This window comes from Trachemys scripta, chromosome 11, assembly GCF_013100865.1.
Source record: "Trachemys scripta elegans isolate TJP31775 chromosome 11, CAS_Tse_1.0, whole genome shotgun sequence".
Classification (NCBI taxonomy): Eukaryota; Metazoa; Chordata; order Testudines; family Emydidae; genus Trachemys; species Trachemys scripta.
The window spans coordinates 49558849-49579121 of NC_048308.1; the positions used below are offsets into that span (position 1 = coordinate 49558849).

The 20273-nt window shown below is 39.5% G+C and overlaps 1 protein-coding gene across 1 annotated transcript in view; it reads right to left on the reverse strand.

The window, feature by feature from the left end:
* The window catches only part of HIBCH (3-hydroxyisobutyryl-CoA hydrolase), an 89975-nt gene that overhangs the window by 34316 nt on the left and 35386 nt on the right, over positions 1–20273 (reverse strand). Inside the window, exon 6 of the mRNA XM_034786058.1 lies at positions 9027–9105. Within this exon, the coding sequence (XP_034641949.1) occupies positions 9027–9105 (79 nt within the window). The remainder of the gene's footprint in view (positions 1–9026; positions 9106–20273) is intronic.

The following is a 20273-nucleotide window of genomic DNA, read 5'->3' on the forward strand; positions in this document are numbered from 1 at the left end:
TTAATCCTACTTTTTTTTGTAATTGCTAAGCTATTTGCCTGTTTACAAAATCTATTTCCAATGGCAATTGAGACAAAATTGCAGCTGGAAATATTCACAATTATTTTTCTGCTGATTAGCCAACATCGCTGACAAACCCAATGGCACTGCAAAGTTTCCTATCAATAAACCACAGTTAACGTTCACAAGCTACTGCATTCTTCTTTAGGCAAGGAGAGCAATAACGGAGAGGATTTGCTCCAATTTTGGAACATAATTCTACAGCTGCCATGGGAGGTGAATAACGTCTCTGATAAGATCATCCTTTTCATAATGACTTCACAGTGTAATAGGGTATATTAAGAACTCCATGTTACAGCTGATAGGCAGAAGCTCTTAAAATATCTAAAAAAATGATTTCCCCTTGATTGGCTCAAGTCATGGAATTTTCATTGAATGTGAATGGGGTGCCCACTAGCCTAGTTTTGGATAACCCCCTATTAGAGGATGACTGAAATAGCCTTCCTTTCAAAGATGTGTTGCTTGGCTATTAAAATCTGCTTGGACACACAACTTGGCATGTTGTGGACTGGGGGTGTGTGCACATGCACCCGCACCCACCTCAATTGTGACTTCTTACTCAATTCATGCATGCTGCTCTCCAGCCCACAGAATGCACAGGCAAAAGAGCATTTACCATAATGTACCCTTTTCTGCTGTATTGGAGCACCATGGTGTGAATTAAATATAGTATGAGTATAACTTTGGATTTTTGGGCCTTTGAGGGACTACCAAACTCTTAGCAATAACACTTTCTGGATTTGTATACTGTACCTTTTGTATCAAGCACAACTGAATTCTAATGACTATAAGAACTTTTTGTACAGTGATGAATGGGGGGGGGGGGGGAAGAGCAGATTTTATTTTCTAGCTATAGCTCAATAAATAACCTTATATAATTGCAAGTTATGTATAGAATCAAACTTTTTAAAACTTTATTGCAAAATGGGTTGTAAGTATTATCAAATAAAACAATTACTAACACCATAGAAATCTGCAATTTTCCCAGTTATCAAGGCACTAAAGTTTAGTAAATGTGAACAGTATTTGCAGGTCAAAAAAATTAAGATGACCCAAAAATTTTTGTTGTTGTTTTTGCATGAATGGTCTCCCAGTTTCCCTACAAACTATAAACATACAATACTGATCAAATGTTGGTATTTTGGGGTATAGGATGTCAACTGTCACAATAACACTGCATAAGGGGGGGGGGGGGGGGGGGGAATCTCTGCCCTGTAATGGCATTGACATTTACAATATTCTGATTCTGTAAACTTTGTTTACAAAGTCAGAATATAACTTTTGTTTACAAAGTTTACTGCATCGCATAAGTAGAATGACTAGTACACAAAATAAAACCAATTTTAATATCTGAACATGTTTCTTCCCATTCAATATATACCCACAATTAAACAACTTCTTCCACACAATACCCTGCTGGGGGGGGATGGTTGGGCCACTCAGGAAATAGCTGACTAAATAGAAGTATGCCTCCTGCAATTTGAAAACCACAAACCAATCTTCATCCTCGAGAGATGGAATGATGGAGCATCCTGAATCTGAAGCAACGTTTGTTTAGTCTCATCAGGTTTAGGATGTGACAAAGACCCCCTTTATCCATCTAATATTTCCTTGTCCTGGAATAAAAGCCTTTCCCCTGTACTCCTGTGGTACCACTTATATGGCTCCTATTTCTGTTTGTAACAGGATTTTGTGAGAAGGGTCGTGAAGAGGGACTGGGAAGGGGGCATGGGGGATAACAAATGGCACTAATTAGGAAGCCTTGGGCAATATGTCTAATGCCCATTTGTCAGCTGTCATAGCTCTCCAGGCCCAGTAGAATGGGTCAAGTTGGTTCCTGAAGCCTACTCCTTCCTTCTGAACAGCTCTGGTGTGACACTTAATACTCCCATTAAATCTGATGCCTCAGAGGGCAACAGGTTGATTGAAGAGGCAGAAGACAAGCTGGAGTTGATATTTTTAGGCCTTTTTGTAGGGAGCCAGTGTATAAATTCCCAGAGACCACAGTGTACCCCTTGAGGGAATGAAGCACTTCATCTAGTAGCCTCTGGTTGAAGAGCTCCATTCTATCGAAGGGCTGGTCCTTAATTGTAACCTGTACTGTACACAGGATGCCTACCTCACACCACAAGGCCTGCCTTATTGTGACAGTTGTAGCCATTGACTTCTGGCCATACAGAGACATGTATGACCACCTACAATGATTTTCTTGGATCATCTTCCCCTCCTCAATGATCTTTCATTTCATCCTTGCAATCCTGCCAGATTTTAGAAAGAAATGGGGTTACCCTCATGTGCAGGAGAATCATTACACTTGTTGAACAATGCTTGGTTGTTTCCCACCTGGCACTGCAAGGAGGCTGATAAATATGACTTGTACCCAAACAAGTCTAACTTCTTACAGTCCTTGTTCTCGGGACTGCTTTTAATGGACTTCAGTTTTTCTTGCACACAGTGATGACCAAGAAACCCTTGTTGAGGTGAGCATAAAAGTGCCCAAAGCCTTTCTGGAGCACCTGACGTGTTTTCTCCACATGCTTGAAGATGGGAGGAAGAGTGGATGTGGTTCCCCTTTGGCTGTTTCTAGGATCCCTTTATTAATAAGGGAGGACAATCCTTAGTGTGACAACCCCAGCCAGAAAGTCAAAGAGCTTGTGAATCTTTTCTTGTACACCTCTACCCCGATATAACTCTGTCCTCGGGAGCCAAAAAAATCTTACCGCGTTATAGGTGAAACCGCATTATATTGAACTTGCTTTGATCCACCGGAGCACGCAGCCCCGCCCCCCCCCACCCCCGGAGTGCTGTTTTACCGCGTTATATCTGAATTCGTGTTATATCAGGTCATGTTATATCTGGGTAGAGGTGTATGAACCTGGATATTTAGACCAGGGGCCCTGTACCTTGGGACAGGAGGTCCTGGAAAGTTTTGAAGTTACCTATCACTGGGGTGGGTGCTGCTGTCACTGCCTTTGCCATCCTAGGAACCCTAGTTACTGGACATGAGGGTCACTGTTGTCCATCTGTTTCCTGCTCCTGTGGGCCCACATTCAGTTCTAGTGTGGGTGGCTGAGCCAGCAAAGCCACATGGGGTGGGGAGGAGGAGCATGAGATCTGCTTCTTGACACGAGAGGACTGTCCCACCCAGGAAGGCCAATATGGTCATAGTAGCCTGCCACATAGGTCTTGGCCTGGTTGAGCCTAGCCAACCCAGTGCCACTCCCACACTATATGGGACAACTGTTTAAATGGGGGCTCCCCAATATCCTCCGGGGATCATCCCCTGATGGCAGGGGAGAGGGATTTCTGTCCAATACCACTGAGAAGGAATATGTTGGCCATAGTAAGGAAGAATATCTCTTCTTCAAAGTACAGTATTGGTGCCAGCACTGGGCACCATTTAATCTCTGGAGATAATATAGAGCCTGTACGATATATGCCCAGGTCCTTGCTCAGCTCCATCACTGGCATTGGTAACTAGACCCGTCACTAGCCAAGTCTCACTCTGGGACTTTCCTTCAGCACTGGAGCAGTTTAAGCTCAGTCTGACTACACAGATTTGTTTCCTGTTTGTAAGTGGTTATAGCATTAATGTCTGACACACTGATGTCATGGCAGCCAGTACAAGAGCTGGAGTTATCAGTATTGTGGCTGTCAATGCTGAGGTCCTGAACATAGCAATGTTCAGGGTGTGTGGTATCAATGTCCTCAATCACAACTTTGGCCATCCTCTGCACTTCTGCCCACTGTTCAATTCTGAAGTTTAATGAATTTTGAGAGCCAGGACTGATGATGGTTTATCTGGCCTTGCTTTGGTCATAACTGTCGTCACTGAGTCTGAAGTGACCTGTATGGGCTGCTCTTACAATTGTGGCTCGAGATGGCTGGCCATGGACTTGTGGGTCATGGCAGAGAAAGGTGCTTTGTGTGCAAGTCCATCTGGGATGTTTCTTGACAAGACAGGGCAGTGACTGCATCCATTTTTGATGAGGACTGTTCTGACAGGCAGAGTGTGAACCCTGAGTGTTTGGATTCAGCCATGAGGTGTGACAATTGGTGCAAAGTTTGGTGCCCTACTGTACAGGGGGGTCATTGACCAATTTCTTTTTTAGGAACATCCTTTAGAAATACATGGGAAGTGTGAAATTAAGATTTATTCACCAAACAGGGTCTTAAAACTGGCTTAGTGTCTCAGAGTACGGACTTGCTGTGTTCCAGCACTGAGAGGGTCACCCTCAAATGAGAGCATAAACAAGCACAGGGCCCATGCACTGCCCCCAACAGACCCTGGTATTTTAAAAATTCTAATTTCTCTCTCACACGGTGCATGTGCACCTACAGTGGGATCCAAACTGATATACTCAAAGAATTGCAATTTATCCTTGCCTGGGACACTTCATATCACCAGTCAAAATAGAAAGGCAAGATGGGTTAAGAGTGCTGTTCTGGAAAAAGTATTAATGTAATTTGTCATATTTAACAGTTAAATAATGTGCAGCTGTATTAGTTGACAGTCCCCAAATAAACTGAGGCCTTCAGTGTATATAAAGTTCATACTGACTAGAAAATTTTAACTCTAAAAACTGTTACACTGAACACAGGATTTGTCATCTTAGATCAGACTTTTTTTTTATTCTATTTTAATTTTTTTAACCTAGTCAAATATCCTATATCTGCCAGGGACCAACGCCTGCACTTCAGAAGAAAGTCAACCCTGCTCTCCTCCCCCCACACACAAATCCACTCTGATTCCCAAAACCCAGTGAAAATACTGTAATGAAGAATAATGTTATGCACAAATACAGTGCTTTTGATCCAAGCATCTGAACGCTTTAGATACACTAAATCTCAGAGCACTGATGCACTGGGGGGGGGGGGGGGAATGAACTGTCTAAGGTCACCGAGTAAGTCAGTCGTAGAGCCAGAAATAGAACTCTGGATTTTCAGGTTCTGTGCTCTAACCATACGCATGTTTGCAGTGCTTTACAAAGGGTGGCAATTTCGTTCTTGACCCATATAGTAAGTAAAGCTACAATTTGGCACAAACCTTTAAGTAAATTTCACAGCAGAGATGTGGGGGGGGAGGATTATAAAACATAGGTCACTTTCCCCACCCCCCACATCAACATATGAGCATTTTGGAGTGCTAAAAAATGAGGCTGAGGCAGCCGGGGTTTGGAGAACGAGCTCGCCTGACAGCCGTGGCTCCTGTCTTGCAGGGCTGGGCCCCGCTCCGCACTCAAGGCATTGTGACCTGGGGCACAGGTTTGCAGTGCCACTCAGGTTTGGCACATCTGCCCCACCATTTCTATTTGTGGAGGAGCAGACAGGCCAAACGTGAATAGTGCTGTGACCCCGAGTGCCAGACTGCAATACCACAATTTCTGTGACTTCATGGCGAAATTGGATCCCTAGTGATAAATCTTACGCTTCAGTTTTCATCAAGGGCGTAAATGATCTCATAGCCTTAATGCTAGTGTTTTGCAAAGTCAAGCACTTCAAAGACAGTAAATCTTAAAAAATTAATGTTGCCAGTGCAAGCTTACCACACTGGAAACTCCGTATAGATTATGGCAGCAGTTCTTAAACTCAGGTCCTTGAAGCACTTACTGGTAGTCAATGAAAAGCTGATTTGTGACATGGTTCTTGCTCTCTCCTCATTTCCAACTGATCAATCTTATTAAAAGACAGATGAAAAAAACTATAGATATGTTCCCACTATTACTTACGCATGTAAGCAACTGTTGCAGTAGTTACATGGGTGTCATAGAGCATCTATATTCCAGTGTAGTCCACATTCTAAAAAGATTTGGGAATTATTCCTGGGGGAATTCTGCGCTACTGTGCACGCACAGAATTAAAGAGCCGTGCATATTTTTAATTTTTTTGCATGGAAAAAAGCATCTGCTGAAATGTTGCTGCAATTCTGCCTTTTGCCCACCAGAGGGCGCTGTTGCAATAGAACACAGCAACAGCTCCCGGCCAGCAAGGGAAAAGAGTCTGCAAAGCCACCTGTGCAGCAGGCCAGGTCAAGAGACACGGGATATGGGGAGACAGACAGTGTGGGGCTACTGGGAGGTCAGACAGGGGCTCATAAGGGCTAGTGGGGGAGGGCAGACTGGGGCAGGAGCTGAATGGGAGTGGAGGCACAGGGCCACAGGGGGGAGAGAGGTGCAGGGCCACATGGTGATGGGGGAGGGAGTGCAGAGCTACATAGGGACAGAGGAGTGGCTGGGTGGGGGCACAGGGACATGGGGAAGGGTGCAGGGACACATGGGAATGGGGGGGGAGTGGGTGTCTGAGTAGGGGTGGAGGGACACATGTGGACAGAGGGTTCAAGGACACATGGGGATGGGGCAGATATGCCTGACTGAATGGGAGAGGCCAGGGGTCAGCAAGGTCTGCATGGGGAAAGCTCCCTAATAATCCCTCCTCACTCCCCCCCACACCCCCCAAAACCTGTTCCATACACCCATACCCAACAACCTTCCAAGTTCACACCCAGGCTCCTTCCCAGCAATTTATTTCCCACTCCCTCAGCTCCTCTGTTATCCCTGACTCCCCCAAGCCTTTGCAGTATTTCTGAGAGGTGCAGGAAATACGGTTCTGTAGTGTAATTTAAATGAATTATTGCTCAGAGTTCTGTATTAATATGCCTAGAAAGGAATCTAATTGTCGAAAAACATTTCCTGAATCTTTTTTGTTGTCTATATTGTTAGACGTACTCGCTGACAGGTATTTTGAAATAAAATGATCAAAAATAATTGAAACTGGTGTGATTATATTGTGGTGTTTTGACAAATAAAATGCAGAATTTTATTTTGCACAGAATTCCCTTAGGAGTAGGCAATGGAGTTTTATAGTCTACATTCTTAATACAGAGGAATGTATTACGGTTTCCATTTGAAAATGGAAGGAAGGATGAAACAGTCTACATAAGTGCAATGTTATAGAAATACCACTGCCAGAACTTGGATTCAAATAAAATTGTAAATTGTTTTATGTCACAATTTTAATGTTGCACTAATAGGTTTTTATTTTGTCTTGCATTTAATTTCCTAGGGTGGGAAGATTGGCTTAAAGGATTGAAATGAGGCAAAATGAACTTTGCTCAAACTAAAACAAACAACAACAAACTTCAGGGAGTGACCAAACCTCAATTCAAGAGAGCACTGTTCTAGAAAGTATCTGTTAATGTGGGTATGGCAAACTTTTCTGTACCTTAACCATACAGGAGAGTACTAAGCACCCACTATAGTACCCCAGTCAAGATTATTGCAATAATTCTGCAAACCAGTTCAGATCCCCTCTCTGGTAAGGGCACAATGGGATGCCTCATTAATAAATAGCTACCCTTAAAATGTATATTTTTTCTTTCATAGAAGATCCTATTTATGAATTATAAAAGGCTGCACAAAGAAGTGGGATGGTAGGGAATTAAATGCAAGAAAAGGATAGCAGTGAAATTGCACATTTTTCATTTAAAGAGAGCCCCTACCCGATTAAAGTTCACAAAGAAATGAGATCTCTGCATCCCTTATTGGAAACAAGGCACTTAATTTCAAAGCACCAACTTTTCAAAAGAACAGGCAACTTGTATCTGGATAAATATTAGACAATTCAAATTACCAAGCTATTTTTTGTGATTTTATTTTTAAAAGATTAAACGTAACTTGTCCTCTAACAGTTATTATTTTGGCCATGCTTTTTATGAATGGCTTACAATGGGGTAATAAATGATTAATCAATGTTATAGACAGGAATAGCAAGTATACACATAACCACATCAGTAGGAGTTTAATAAGCCACTGTTTATAAGCAAACTGTTAGTCCATCAGATCGAGCAATTAGTTAATGAATTAGTTTTTTTAAATTATCAGTTAACCCTTTATAAAGTCTTCATATTAAAGTTCCATTTATGAAGTATAATCATTTCATTATGAATTCTGCAACTGTCCTGACAAAAAGCAAAAATGGCCTGTAATGCAATTACTGCCAGTGGAAAATGTGAACTCTAATTTTTCTTGTCTGTCTCTTACCTTGCAAGTTAAGTATTCTTAACTACCTTTTGGAATCAATGGGAATTGAAGGCATTCAGCATCTTGCAGGATTGGGCCCTGATTATTTCCTTCAGTTTTAATAAGCTATTAGCTTTACAATAACTGTCTTCGTTAAAGTTTATATTGTTCAGACTCTCCCTTGGTGTCAGAGTATGCATGTAAACACTCCCAAATTCCTTCCACTGACTTTTTTTTGTTTTGACCATTACAAAACTGGTAGCATGTTTTCCATATTATGATTTTTAGTTGCCAATAAGGCACACAGACTAATGGAATCATTTTTTTGTTTGTTTAAAAAAAATGAAATATTTATCTTCACTCAATAAATACTTAGCAAAATGAACTGGGACAAATTCAGACCTAATATAAGGGAGTGCAGTTCAACTGATATTAATGGAATTAACTGCTTGCACTAGGTCTGAATCTATCCCAATGACAGATTTAGGCAGTGCAGTGGGTTAAGTTATCATTAGACCTGTGTTTCTAGCTTTGGTTTACAGAACATCATAAAAACCTCAGGCCATTTTGCCCAGTTAATTCTTGTTTAGAACAGCAACTGAGAATGGAAATGCACTGGCACAATTAGATTGGGAGTCTTCTGTAGTCCCTAATCAATGCTATCAGTCCCTCACTTCAATTACCAAAAACATTTTAACCCAATAATCTTTTATTTTGATCAATATGGAAAGTAGGTGTTGGTTTGAGTACCATTACAATTAGTCTTTCTGACCACAGAGACCACAGTCTATTTAATAGAAAATACTTTTAAAAGGGACAGGAGGTAACATGAACATTTTCTTTCACGGGCTTCTCTACTTGCAATCAAATACACCTTCTCTCAGTTACATGAACAAACTTAATATCATTTGGAACACATTTAAAAACGACACTGTATTAAATCTTTACCTATTGCTGTCTCTGGCATTGCAAAGAGTGTCTTCTCAGTAGCCACTCGAAAGTGCCCGTGGACCGACAGACCAACACCCTACCAAGAAAAGTATTAAATATAGAACTGTAATAAAACATTTAAAACCAACACATACAGCTCCACTTACAGTATATTTCTTACCAAACCATGTCACTGAACTACTTCTATTTGCATAAATATAACACTGTTTTATACATAGACTTTCAACATAGTACCCCAAAACAGTTTATAGCACAAACATTAGGCAAGCATCATAACAAATTTGTGACCCGGTAAAGTATTAGTTGGTTAAGATAACATACAGAGGTTAAATGACTTGCCCAGCTTCATGGTGGAATATATAGAAATAGAAGCCAGGAATCTAGACACTCAGGACTTGCCTAAATGCCACAGACTAAGTGTACAATCAGGGATGTAAATCTACCTCACACTAGCTTGCTGTGCACTCAGTGTCTGTGTGGACCCTTCCGATCACACTGAGGAACTTTCAAAGTGGGGTAGATCTACCCAGCTTTGAAACAGGAGTAGATTATAAAGCTCACTAGGGAACTCTGAGTGTGCAGGCTTCGCACGGACACGTAATACGTGGTGGGGTAGATTCACACCTCAGCTTGTTGTGATGTAAGTGTCCATTTAGACAAGCCCTCAGTCTCCTGCTTTTAAATGATTAAAATACAGTCCCTTTATGGAAAACAATATTTTTTTTTTAAATGACTTGCGAAGGAAAAAGAAACATGTTTGTATCTCATTTGCTTCTGTATAGTGTATGTATGTATATACATATTTTTTTAAATCTTGGAAATCAGAAATGTTGAGACTTTTTTTCTAGTTTTTCCAATGGAGAACTAATTGGCAATTCAAACTCAAATTTTCAGCATTTTTGTGAAGTTGTTGGCAATGGAGTATTGAATTCTTAGAACTTCTCCAAGTGTTTTTTAAAAATATTTAAAACTCTGGTTATGGTTTTAAACATGTCTTAATGACAATCACTTCTTAGAATCTAGATTTCACTTTCTTAGAACTTCTGATGTCAATAAGACAAGCTTTGTAGATATCCAAGTTTTTCCGTATAGACAAAAGCCTAATTTTAAAGTGTTTTTTTTTTTTAAAGGCACAAGCCCATTTTTTCTTTTCCTTTGCAGATCACTTTTAAATAATCCAACTTTAAAATAAAACTTCAGAAAAAATCTGAAGAGAAATGAGTGAATAATTTTAGCATAGGCAAAAGGTCAAAAGTGCTAAAATGACAACCAGCCTAGCTTTTGTAGGATTACTTACCTCCCAAATGAATTACTGCAATGCACTCTATAGGAGGTTACACCTGAAGAAATTTCTGAATCTCCCACTAGTGCAGAAAACTAGTTGCATGCTTATTTAGGGAACACTAAACATGCTATCCAAAAGTCTTGCACCACCTCCATCTCTGCTTCTGAATGCAATTCAGAGTGCTCTCAGGCTACACTGCACTTAAAAACCCATGGGTGTCTCGGGCTTGCGGGCCTCGGGCTGCAGGGCTGTTGAATTGCAGTGTAGACTTCTGGGTTCAGGCTGCAGCCTGAGTTCTGAAACTCTCCCACATTGCAGGTGGATCTATAAAGTCCTGTATAGTTAGAGTCCTGGCTACCTAGAAGGCTGCTTCTCTCCCTCTGCAGCATCAGAACAGCTGCAAGCCAGAGTGCTGTGTTTGAACAGCCCCAATATTCAAACATCTGGAACTGGAGGCAAAATGTTCTCAATGGAATACTCTATTCTCTAGAACTCAGGTCCCTCCTGTTGGATCCAGGAACATGACAGTCAAAATACAATGTAAGGTTAATTTGCTCAGATAGTCCGCTGATGATGGGTCTTTGAGGGGAACCAAACTTATTTTGGATAAGTCTATTAACTTTACCAGTGCCAGTACATTCTGCTTTTGGTTATTTTGTTTTTTTTACAAACTGATTTTTTTTCAGGCATCTTAGTTCTGCCTTCATTCAAATTCTTGAATACTTTTTTTTTTTTTTTTTAATTTATATGGGTCTCTAACAGGAAATTACTAGAACTGAGTGGTTGGAAAATTTCCTATGTCAGTAGCAATTCTGCTACTGCCTGTCCCCTGGGTGAAAATTTCGATTTGCAAACATTTGTGTTCGTGTTTCCAAAACAATTTTTTTTTCCCCTGGAATTTCTAGTTTTAAAGAACTTTTCAGGAAAAGTTAATTCTTTCATTCTGATCTGGAACAAAGCCAAATCTTGAAATGCTGAAGTTCCTTGTAAACTTAATCACAAGTGTACACAAGGACGAAAAGACAAATCAAACAATTTATGGTTTGGATATAAAGATAAGGGTAAAGAGTACAGCTACATTGTGCAATATCCATAATACACATTATCTCATACTTAAGGTACAAAATGACAAACAAGTGGACAAAGCCTCGATTGTTGGCTCAAGCATAATTTAAAGGGTGAACATAAAATATTTTAACACTTCAATGGCCACCTAACACTTCAGCTGGCTATGGTTTGTAGCACAATGTCATCAGAACTTCAGAGGGTTAGTGAGGATTAGCACTCACCCAGACCACTTGAGTTGAAGGAAGTTCTAGCTTTCTCTTAGCATAGTGCCTGTGTTACAAACCTGAGCCGTTCTGATTCTGCCCTGAGAAGGTAAGTGTGCATACACATGTGCCCACCCATCAGAGTATTTAGCATCTATATTATATTTTAGATTGCCATAGGTGGTCTTACATTTTACCCAGATACATTCTTCAAGTGTGAAATTTGGTTTCACCATCCTGCAGCAATGGAATGTCAGGCTGTGATCAGTAAGGCTGGAAATTTTTATTTGAAAATGCAAATTTAGATTCTGCTGAAGCTGAAAGCATTCACCCAGGAAAGCTTCCTCCTTATCATATGGAAGTGTTGTTGTTTCTTCTTCAAGCCCTGTATGTTGTGATAACCAGGCATAAAAAGGCGAAGGCCAGCAGGCAATATAGAACAGATCTTTGAAAACAAAAAATGAACCCTCAGGTAACTGACTAATCTTTTACAGCTAATTAGTCTATTTTACAGACTAGTCTATTTTACTGCTAAGTCCCTCTGATCAGCTGAGGTCTGAGAATAAATTAGTATAACAGAAAAAATGTAGCTTTTTACACACATGGTTAATGGTACTGATGCCCGCCCTCCCTTTCCCTAAACTAAAGCAATGTCCTGCACCACAGCAGTACTGCACCAGTCTTGTACACTAAGGACCTCTGTTTCAAATTGTTTAAAAACATTTAAGTGCAGACAAATATATCTTTCTTGTACCATCAAGAAACAAAAAATTTCCCAGTTCCAAAGCCAATGCTTTCTCTACCTGATTTTATAAGCTTACTCTAGAAGTCCAGTGTAGGCTGAACTTTGTAAATTACATACAAGACTTCCTAAGAAATACCACCTTGTACAATTTTTGTGTAGTGAATGTCATTAATTTCCAGTCTCCCTTCCCTACCCCCTACCCCCAACCTCATGATGGCTGTAGAGCCTTAGGTTTCTCTATGGGAAGAAACTGTGTAAATGGTTGTTATATAAAGAGGAAAAATAATAAGCTATACTCTCCATCAAGGGTTACACTGTAGCCTGGTCTGTATATTAAGTCTGAGAACCTGTAATATCCAAGATAAGGTGTTAACAAATTGAGCGTGGATTTAGCAGTGCAGCAGTTAGGAATACTAAGAATGGTGCTAACAATCAAAATGATAAAGATGCTGAATAACTGTTGATATTCACCATATTCTGTTCTGATTGTGTATAAAAAATGGCACTATCAAGTGGAGTGGATTCCTTAGCTGAATTAATACCATTGTACATATTTAGTTTACAGGCACAAAATGTCTGTCTCACAACAAAACTGTAAAATACTATCTGTTTACTAAACAATCAATCAAGATTACAGGGGAAATTCAGATTGTGGATGCATACCACAACAAGTAGAAGGAAAAAGTTTTCAGGGATGCAGAGCTATAGAAAGAATGACTGCAGTAATGTAGCATAGCAAAGAGAAGCCTAATTCTAATCAAAACTCTCTCATACCAGTGGATATGATTTTTAACTGGTCAAATAAAAAATCTGACAATATAACTATTAATATTCTCTGCACTCCATGCCTTTCCAGGGTTTTTCCCCCAGCAATCAGAAAAATGTATTTAAAGGATGCCATAGCTATCTTGAAAAGCTGCCATCGCTATCTTGAAAAGCTAGGCTCAAAGCCCAAAGGCAATGTAGTGATGAACACAGACTGGACACTAAATAATATAACCTTTAAATACAGATGCATTAAAAGCAACACACAACAATCTTTTCCAGCTGACAGATTTTCAGAGGTGTTAGTGGTGAAAGCAAATGAGTGGAATTAATCCAAAAAGCTTCAGAATGCAGAGGTTTACAATTACATTAGATCGATAACTCTCTCAATGGTCTAAGAGCATTACCCAGGCTTCCAGACAATCGTGAGTCTTACTTTAGGATGTATCAAAACTAATTTGTCCACATTTCTGCATAAAATGCAGAACAATTAATCATTCATAATGTTATGGACCAGCCCAAAGAACATAATTCAGTTTTATCTGCAGTTACTAAGACTGGATGGATTGGTTTGCAAGATCAATACTGCATAATAAAGTAAATTGAGCTAAGACTATTATGTGCTGAATGACCAGGGACAATAAACTAAGTCTATTCAAGCTCAAAACTCTTATTGAAACAAGCAATTCCTGCTAGTTTGGCAAGAGCCTTCGTATAAACTTGGACTGCTTAATGGAACACACATTTTACATTTAAAAAGAAAGCTACTATAAAGGAGGACTGTGGGTGTCCTGGGGACTTAATTACACTGGTTATGATTTATAGCTGCTGAAATTTAATTGTTGTAGATATGTTGCTGAGGAATACCTGATCCATTCAGTATACACCATTTACGATAATATTGAGAATGGACTGATTTAAAATCAGTGATTTAAATCAACAAGCAGGGAAACCTTGATTTAAATTGAGTTTAATCGTGTTTTGCATTTGTACTTTTTACTGATTTTTTTTTTTTTTTTTTTTTAAATTCATTCTCACTGGTGGTACAGATAGACGCTCCATGATTTACACAGTCATTCCATTCCAGAAAGCCATGCGTAACCTGAATTTTATGTAAGTTGGAAATGTATATTGTGCAAGCATAAAAACCAAAAATATTGCATTTACCTTAATCCTATTGTAGTTCTGGCACACTGAACGCTGCATTTTGGTGGTGGATGACAATGGGCTTAATTTGTAGATGAGGAAGGAGAGGAGGAGACAGGCATGATTTGAATGAAATAATGGGATGAAATAACAGAAATACAGTATCACTGAAATAACATGAGGCTGAGAGAGCGCAAAGCCTTGCCTTGTAGGAGATGCTACTACTGTATTCCTCTGCACACCATACTACAGTACTTTGTATTCCTGTACGCTATGCAATATTTTCCACAACTCAAAAATTTTATTTATGCCTTATGGAACTTTTTGCATAAGGTCAAATTTATTTAAGTAGAGTCTTGCATAACCCGGGGAGTGTCTGTATATGTACATAAGAATGGCCATACTGGGTCAGACCAAAGGTCCATCCAGCCCAGTATCCTGTCTACCGACAGTGGCCAATGCCAGGTGCCCCAGAGGGAGTGAACCTAACAGGTAATGATCAAGTGATCTCTCTCCTGCCATCCATCTCTACCCTCTGACAGAGGCTAGGGACACCATTCCTTACCCGTCCTGGCTAATAGCTATGAATGGACTTAACCTCCATGAATTTATCTAGTTCTATTTTAAACCCTGTTATGGGCCTAGCCTTCACAACCTCCTCAGGCAAGGAGTTCCACAGGTTGACTGTGCGCTGCGTGAAGAACTTCTTCCTTTTATTTGTTTTAAACCTGCTGCCCATTAATTTCATTTGGTGGCCCCTAGTTCTTATATTATGGGAACAAGTAAATAACTTTTCCTTATTCACTTTTTCCACACCACTCATGATTTTATATCCCTCTATCATATCCCCCCTTAGTCTCCTTTTTTCCAAGCTGAAAGGTCCTAGCCTCTTTAGTCTTCTCTCACATAGGAGCGGTTCCAAACCCCTAATCATTTTTAGTTGCCCTTTTCTGAACTTTTTCTAATGCCAGTATATCTTTTTTGAGATAAGGAGACCACATCTGTACAGAGTATTCAAGATGTGGGCATACCACAGATTTATATAAGGGCAATAAAATATTCTCCGTCTTATTCTCTATCCCTCTTTTAATGATTCCTAACATCCTGTTTGCTTTTTTTGACTGCTGCTGCACACTGCGTGGACATCTTCAGAGAACTATCCACAATTACTCCAAGATCTCTTTCCTGATTATTGGAGCTAAATTAGCCCCCCATCATATTGTATGTATAGTTGGGGTTATTTTTTCCAATGTGCATTACTTTACATTTATCCACATTAAATTTCATTTGCCCAATCACTTAGTTTTGTGAGATCTTTTTGAAGTTCTTCAGTCTGCTTTGGTCTTAACTATCTTGAGCAGTTTAGTATCATCTGCAAACTTTGCCACCTCACTGTTTCTCCAGATCATTTATGAATAAGTTGAATAGGATTGGTCCTAGGACTGACCCTTGGGGAACACCACTAGTTACCCCCTCTCCATTCTGAAAATTTACCATTATTCCTACCCTTTGTTTCCTGTCTTTTTAACCAGTTCTCAATCCATGAAAGGATCTTCCCTCTTACCCCATGACAACTTAATTTACATAAGAGCCTTTGGTGAGGGACCTTGTCAAAGGCTTTCTGGAAATCTAAGTACACTACCTCCACTGGATTCCCCCTTGTCCACATGTTTGTTGACCCCTTCAAAGAACTCTAATAGATTAGTAAGACATGATTTCCCTTTACAGAAACCATGTTTACTTTTGCCCAATAAGTTATATTCTTCTATGTGTCTTACAATTTTATTCTTTTACTATTGTTTCAACTAATTTGCCTGGTACTGACGTTACACTTACCGGTCTGTAATTGCCAGGATCACCTCTAGAGCCCGTTTTAAATATTGGTGTTACATTAGCTATCTTCCAGTCATTGGGTACAGAAGCCAATTTAAAGGACAGGTTACAAATCATAGTTAATAGTTCACATGTGAAATTGCGGAGTTTTCAGAACTCTTCGGTGAATGCCATCTGGTCCCGGTGACTTGTTACTGTTAAGTCTATCAATTGATTCCAAAACCTCCTCTAGTGACACTTCAATCTGTGACAATTCTGCAGATTTGTCACCTACAAAGGATGGATCGGGTTTGGGAATCTCCCTAACATCCTCAGCCATTAAGACTGAAGCAAAGAATTCATTTAGTCTCTCCGCAATTACTTTATCGTCTTTAAGTGCTCCTTTTGTATCTCGATCGTCCAAAGGCCCCACGGGTTGTTTAGCAGGCTTTCTGCTTCTGATGTACTTAAAAAACATTTTGTTATTACATTCGGAGTTTTTGGCTAGCTGTTCTTCAAACTCCTTTTTGGCATTTTACATTTTTTTCACTTAATTTGGCAGTCTTTATGCTCCTTTCTATTTACCTCTCTAGGATTTGACTTCCACTTTTTAAAAAGATGCCTTTTTATCTCTCACTGCTTCTTTTACATGGATGTTAAGCCACGGTGGCTCTTTTAGTTCTTTTACTGTGTTTTTTAATTTGGGGTATACATTTAAGTTTGGCCTCTATTATGGTGTCTTTGAAAAGTGTCATGCAGCTTGCAGGGATTTCACTCTATAGTCACTGTACCTTTTAATTTCTGTTTAACTAACCTCCTCATTTTTGCATAGTTCCCCTTTCTGAAATTAAATGCCAGTGTTGGGCTGTTGAGGTGTTCTTCCCACCACAGGAATGTTAAATGTTGTTATATTATGGTCACTATTTCCAAGCGGCCCTGTTATAGTTACCTCTTGGACCAGATCCTGCGCTCCACTCAGGGACTAAATCGAAAATTGCCTCTCCCCTTGTGGGTTCCTGTACCAGCTGCTCCAAGAAGCAGTCATTTAAAGTATCGAGAAATTTTGTCTTTGCATTTCGTCCCGAGGTGACGTATCCAGTCAATGTGGGGATAATTGAAATCCCCCACTATTATCAAGTTCTTTATTTTGATAGCCTCTCTAATCTCCCTTAGCATTTCATCGTCACTATCACTGTCCTACACTAACACAGATATAGTGTATCCTCCTAGTTAGCAAAAAAGTGCCAAATTTAGTGTAAAGGCTATAAATAGTTGCAAATCAGCATATTTTAATGGATACCACCAATGAGATTTTACTGATTTAAAAAAAAAAAAGTTTAAAGTACAACTACAAAACATGATTAAAATCAATTTAAATCAAGGTTTCCTGCTTGATTTAAATTATGCTTATATACCATTTATTACTTAACAATGCACAAAACAGCATTTTAACTTTTTATTAAATAAGACCACCTTAAACACAGTGGATACATAAGTCTATTGAAACATGTTTCTTATTTAAAACTAACCAGTTTATTAAACAAAGGAAGTATTATCTGTAGTTAGTGAATTGAACTTATTGTTTCTGCTCACCCCGTTCTTCAAGAATTTTAGAACCAGTGAATCTCATCCTCTCACACCTAGTTTTTATTCTTAGGTGGGAAGAGGAAAACAAACCTTCCTGCTTTTTCAACTCCCAGTCAATGTCTTAACTGTGAATGAACTGGTCATTGAACTGAACAAGCTAACTAAACTGAAATGAAGAAAATATTCTCTTGGAACCTGCAGAAGATGCTACTGCTGTCAAAAGCTGGTTAGCGCTTCAGTAAACTCTGGTTCCAGCTGCTAGCAAGTGATGTCCAGTTTGGTTGTTTGACTTGCCAGCAAACATATATGGCTTAATATTAACTTTTTTATTTAATTAAAATTATTTTAATAGATTTATAAGTAGCTTAAAACGTAACAGGCTTTTAATTTTAAATGTTTATTTTAAAAATAAACCTGTACTTAATTGAAAAGCCAAGAAGTCCAATTTACATTTAAAAAAAAAATGTTTTAATCAATTATTTTGTTCATGCTGCTTCTGCTGATCCACTTTTCAGTTTTAAATGTTTTCTTTCTTCAAACCCTGTTTCTAACTTGAAAAGACAAAGTTTGTGCCATGCCTGATACCAGCATTTTTTTGGACACACTCTGATTCTTTGTGTTCCAAATCATTGCCAAAAGCCATTCAAGTCCAAGTGTCTCATTTTATTATTTTATTGCTTGCTTCTATTGTGTTTTATCCTTGGCCAAGGTCCAAGCCCTACTTAGCAAATTCCCAGTATTTGAATCTTCTTATCTGATGAACTACCAGCCTGGCTTTTTATGCGTAGATTCTCTTCCAATATAATCCCAGATATTTAAACAAATTTGGTCCCACCAAACCCACTGTAATTTCTTATTTTTAGTAGTAAGGGTAAGTTGGGTTTTTGTTTTTTTTTTTTCCCTTGCTGCAGCTTCAATGTTGTATGTCACTTTCTACCTCTTATCTTCACCAAGCCTACAAAGCTTCATGGCATCAGCAGTCAGATATTCCTTTATCAAAGATTCTTTCGAGACACTGGGGGAAACAGAAGCTTTGAGACTTCCAATGCCACAGAAAGTAGAGCCTATATGCTATGAAAAGACTTAGATCTGGTCTGAAAATAAATACATTTTTTGTTGTTTATACACTAGGTGATGACACTGATCTCAAATGCTAAATTCACCCATTCTTTTTTCTGTATGTTTACACAACACTCCAGAGTGTTAAGGAAAACATAGTACATAAAATTTATATTTTCTTCCACCAGTCTTCGGGCATGGTCAGGATATTGACAATATAAGGGATCAATAGTAGGACAAATCTCTTCTTCATCTCTATGCAGGGCTAGTCTTCAGCTAATGTTGATTTTAAATGAAACATTTGTGGACTTAAAATTGTCTGTGATTAACAATGGTAATGAAATAATGTATGAGTAGTGCTCTACTGATTTCTGATTTTAAAAGTTTGGATTCATTCAGTTTGTTGATAGGGTTTCTGCAGTATCTGATGCTACGAAAGGTCCAGTAAACATCAGCAAATCAGTTTCCTCCAAACTGCTCCCTAGTGGCCATAGAAATAGTTTCGAAGTCTATAAGATGGCAGCTGGGCAACCATTAAAACCCAGAGAGAGACCAAGGATCACGAGGAAAAGTAAACTCAAATCCCTTGGGTGGTTAGCTCCAGCATTGTGACCCTCTGAGCCCTACCCCGGCACCTAGCATTCTGGCTCCTGTAGGCACCATGTCTGCACATCTTGCCACCTCCCCCCCTCTGAAGCAAAAGCAAGCACAGAGCTGGAGGTCCCAGTGCAGCAAGGTACAGAAACACGTATTTAACTTTAAGCCTGTGAGTCATCCCATTAAAGTTAACAGAACTACACACATGCTTAAAGTTAGGCACATGACTAGGTATCTTGCTGCATTGGAGCCACAGCTACTTGGTGAACGAGCAATTAATTGAAGGGTTTGTGCTCCTTTCCTTTTTTTTAAAGGAAAAAGTAGATGGAGGGGGGTCAGATAAGCAAGGAACGCTTAGAATAAGAACAAGGGAATAATGCTGGGAACAAGAGAAATCAATATACAGGTGTGGATGGGGGGGGGGTCACAGGGACACAGAAAGGTGGCAGGCAAGCAGGGGATTCCATCCCTTCAGATGGTATCACTTTCCTCCTTAAAAACTGATGAGATCCTGAGCTAAAAGGGAAGTAGAGGGAGAGTCTGATAAGCAAATGAAAGGGAGAGATCACTCATGTGGTTCTGACATAGATTCAATTAGAGAGAAAGGCAAAGCTGTTTAGCAAGGAAGATGGTGGAGTTAAGGAAAGTAGGAACAAATGTATAAAAGGGGAAGTGTGCATGATCTCTGGACTGCCTCCAATGGTGCACAACCGTGCAGGAGTACTGCAGCTTCATATGATAAGCAAAAACCACAACAAACTTTTCAGGACACCAGTTTAGCTTAAAAAAAAAAGTCTGAAACTACGGCATGAGATGTGCACTCTACTCACAAAGTAGACACTGACTTGCAATGTTACAATGGCCTCTTTGTGTAGCAATACCCGCAGGAGTGAAATGGAAATAATGTTTCTCACATTTTGGAGTCCTAATATTTAAAGTGCTACATCCTGTTAAAATAAACAGGTATTTGTATCAGA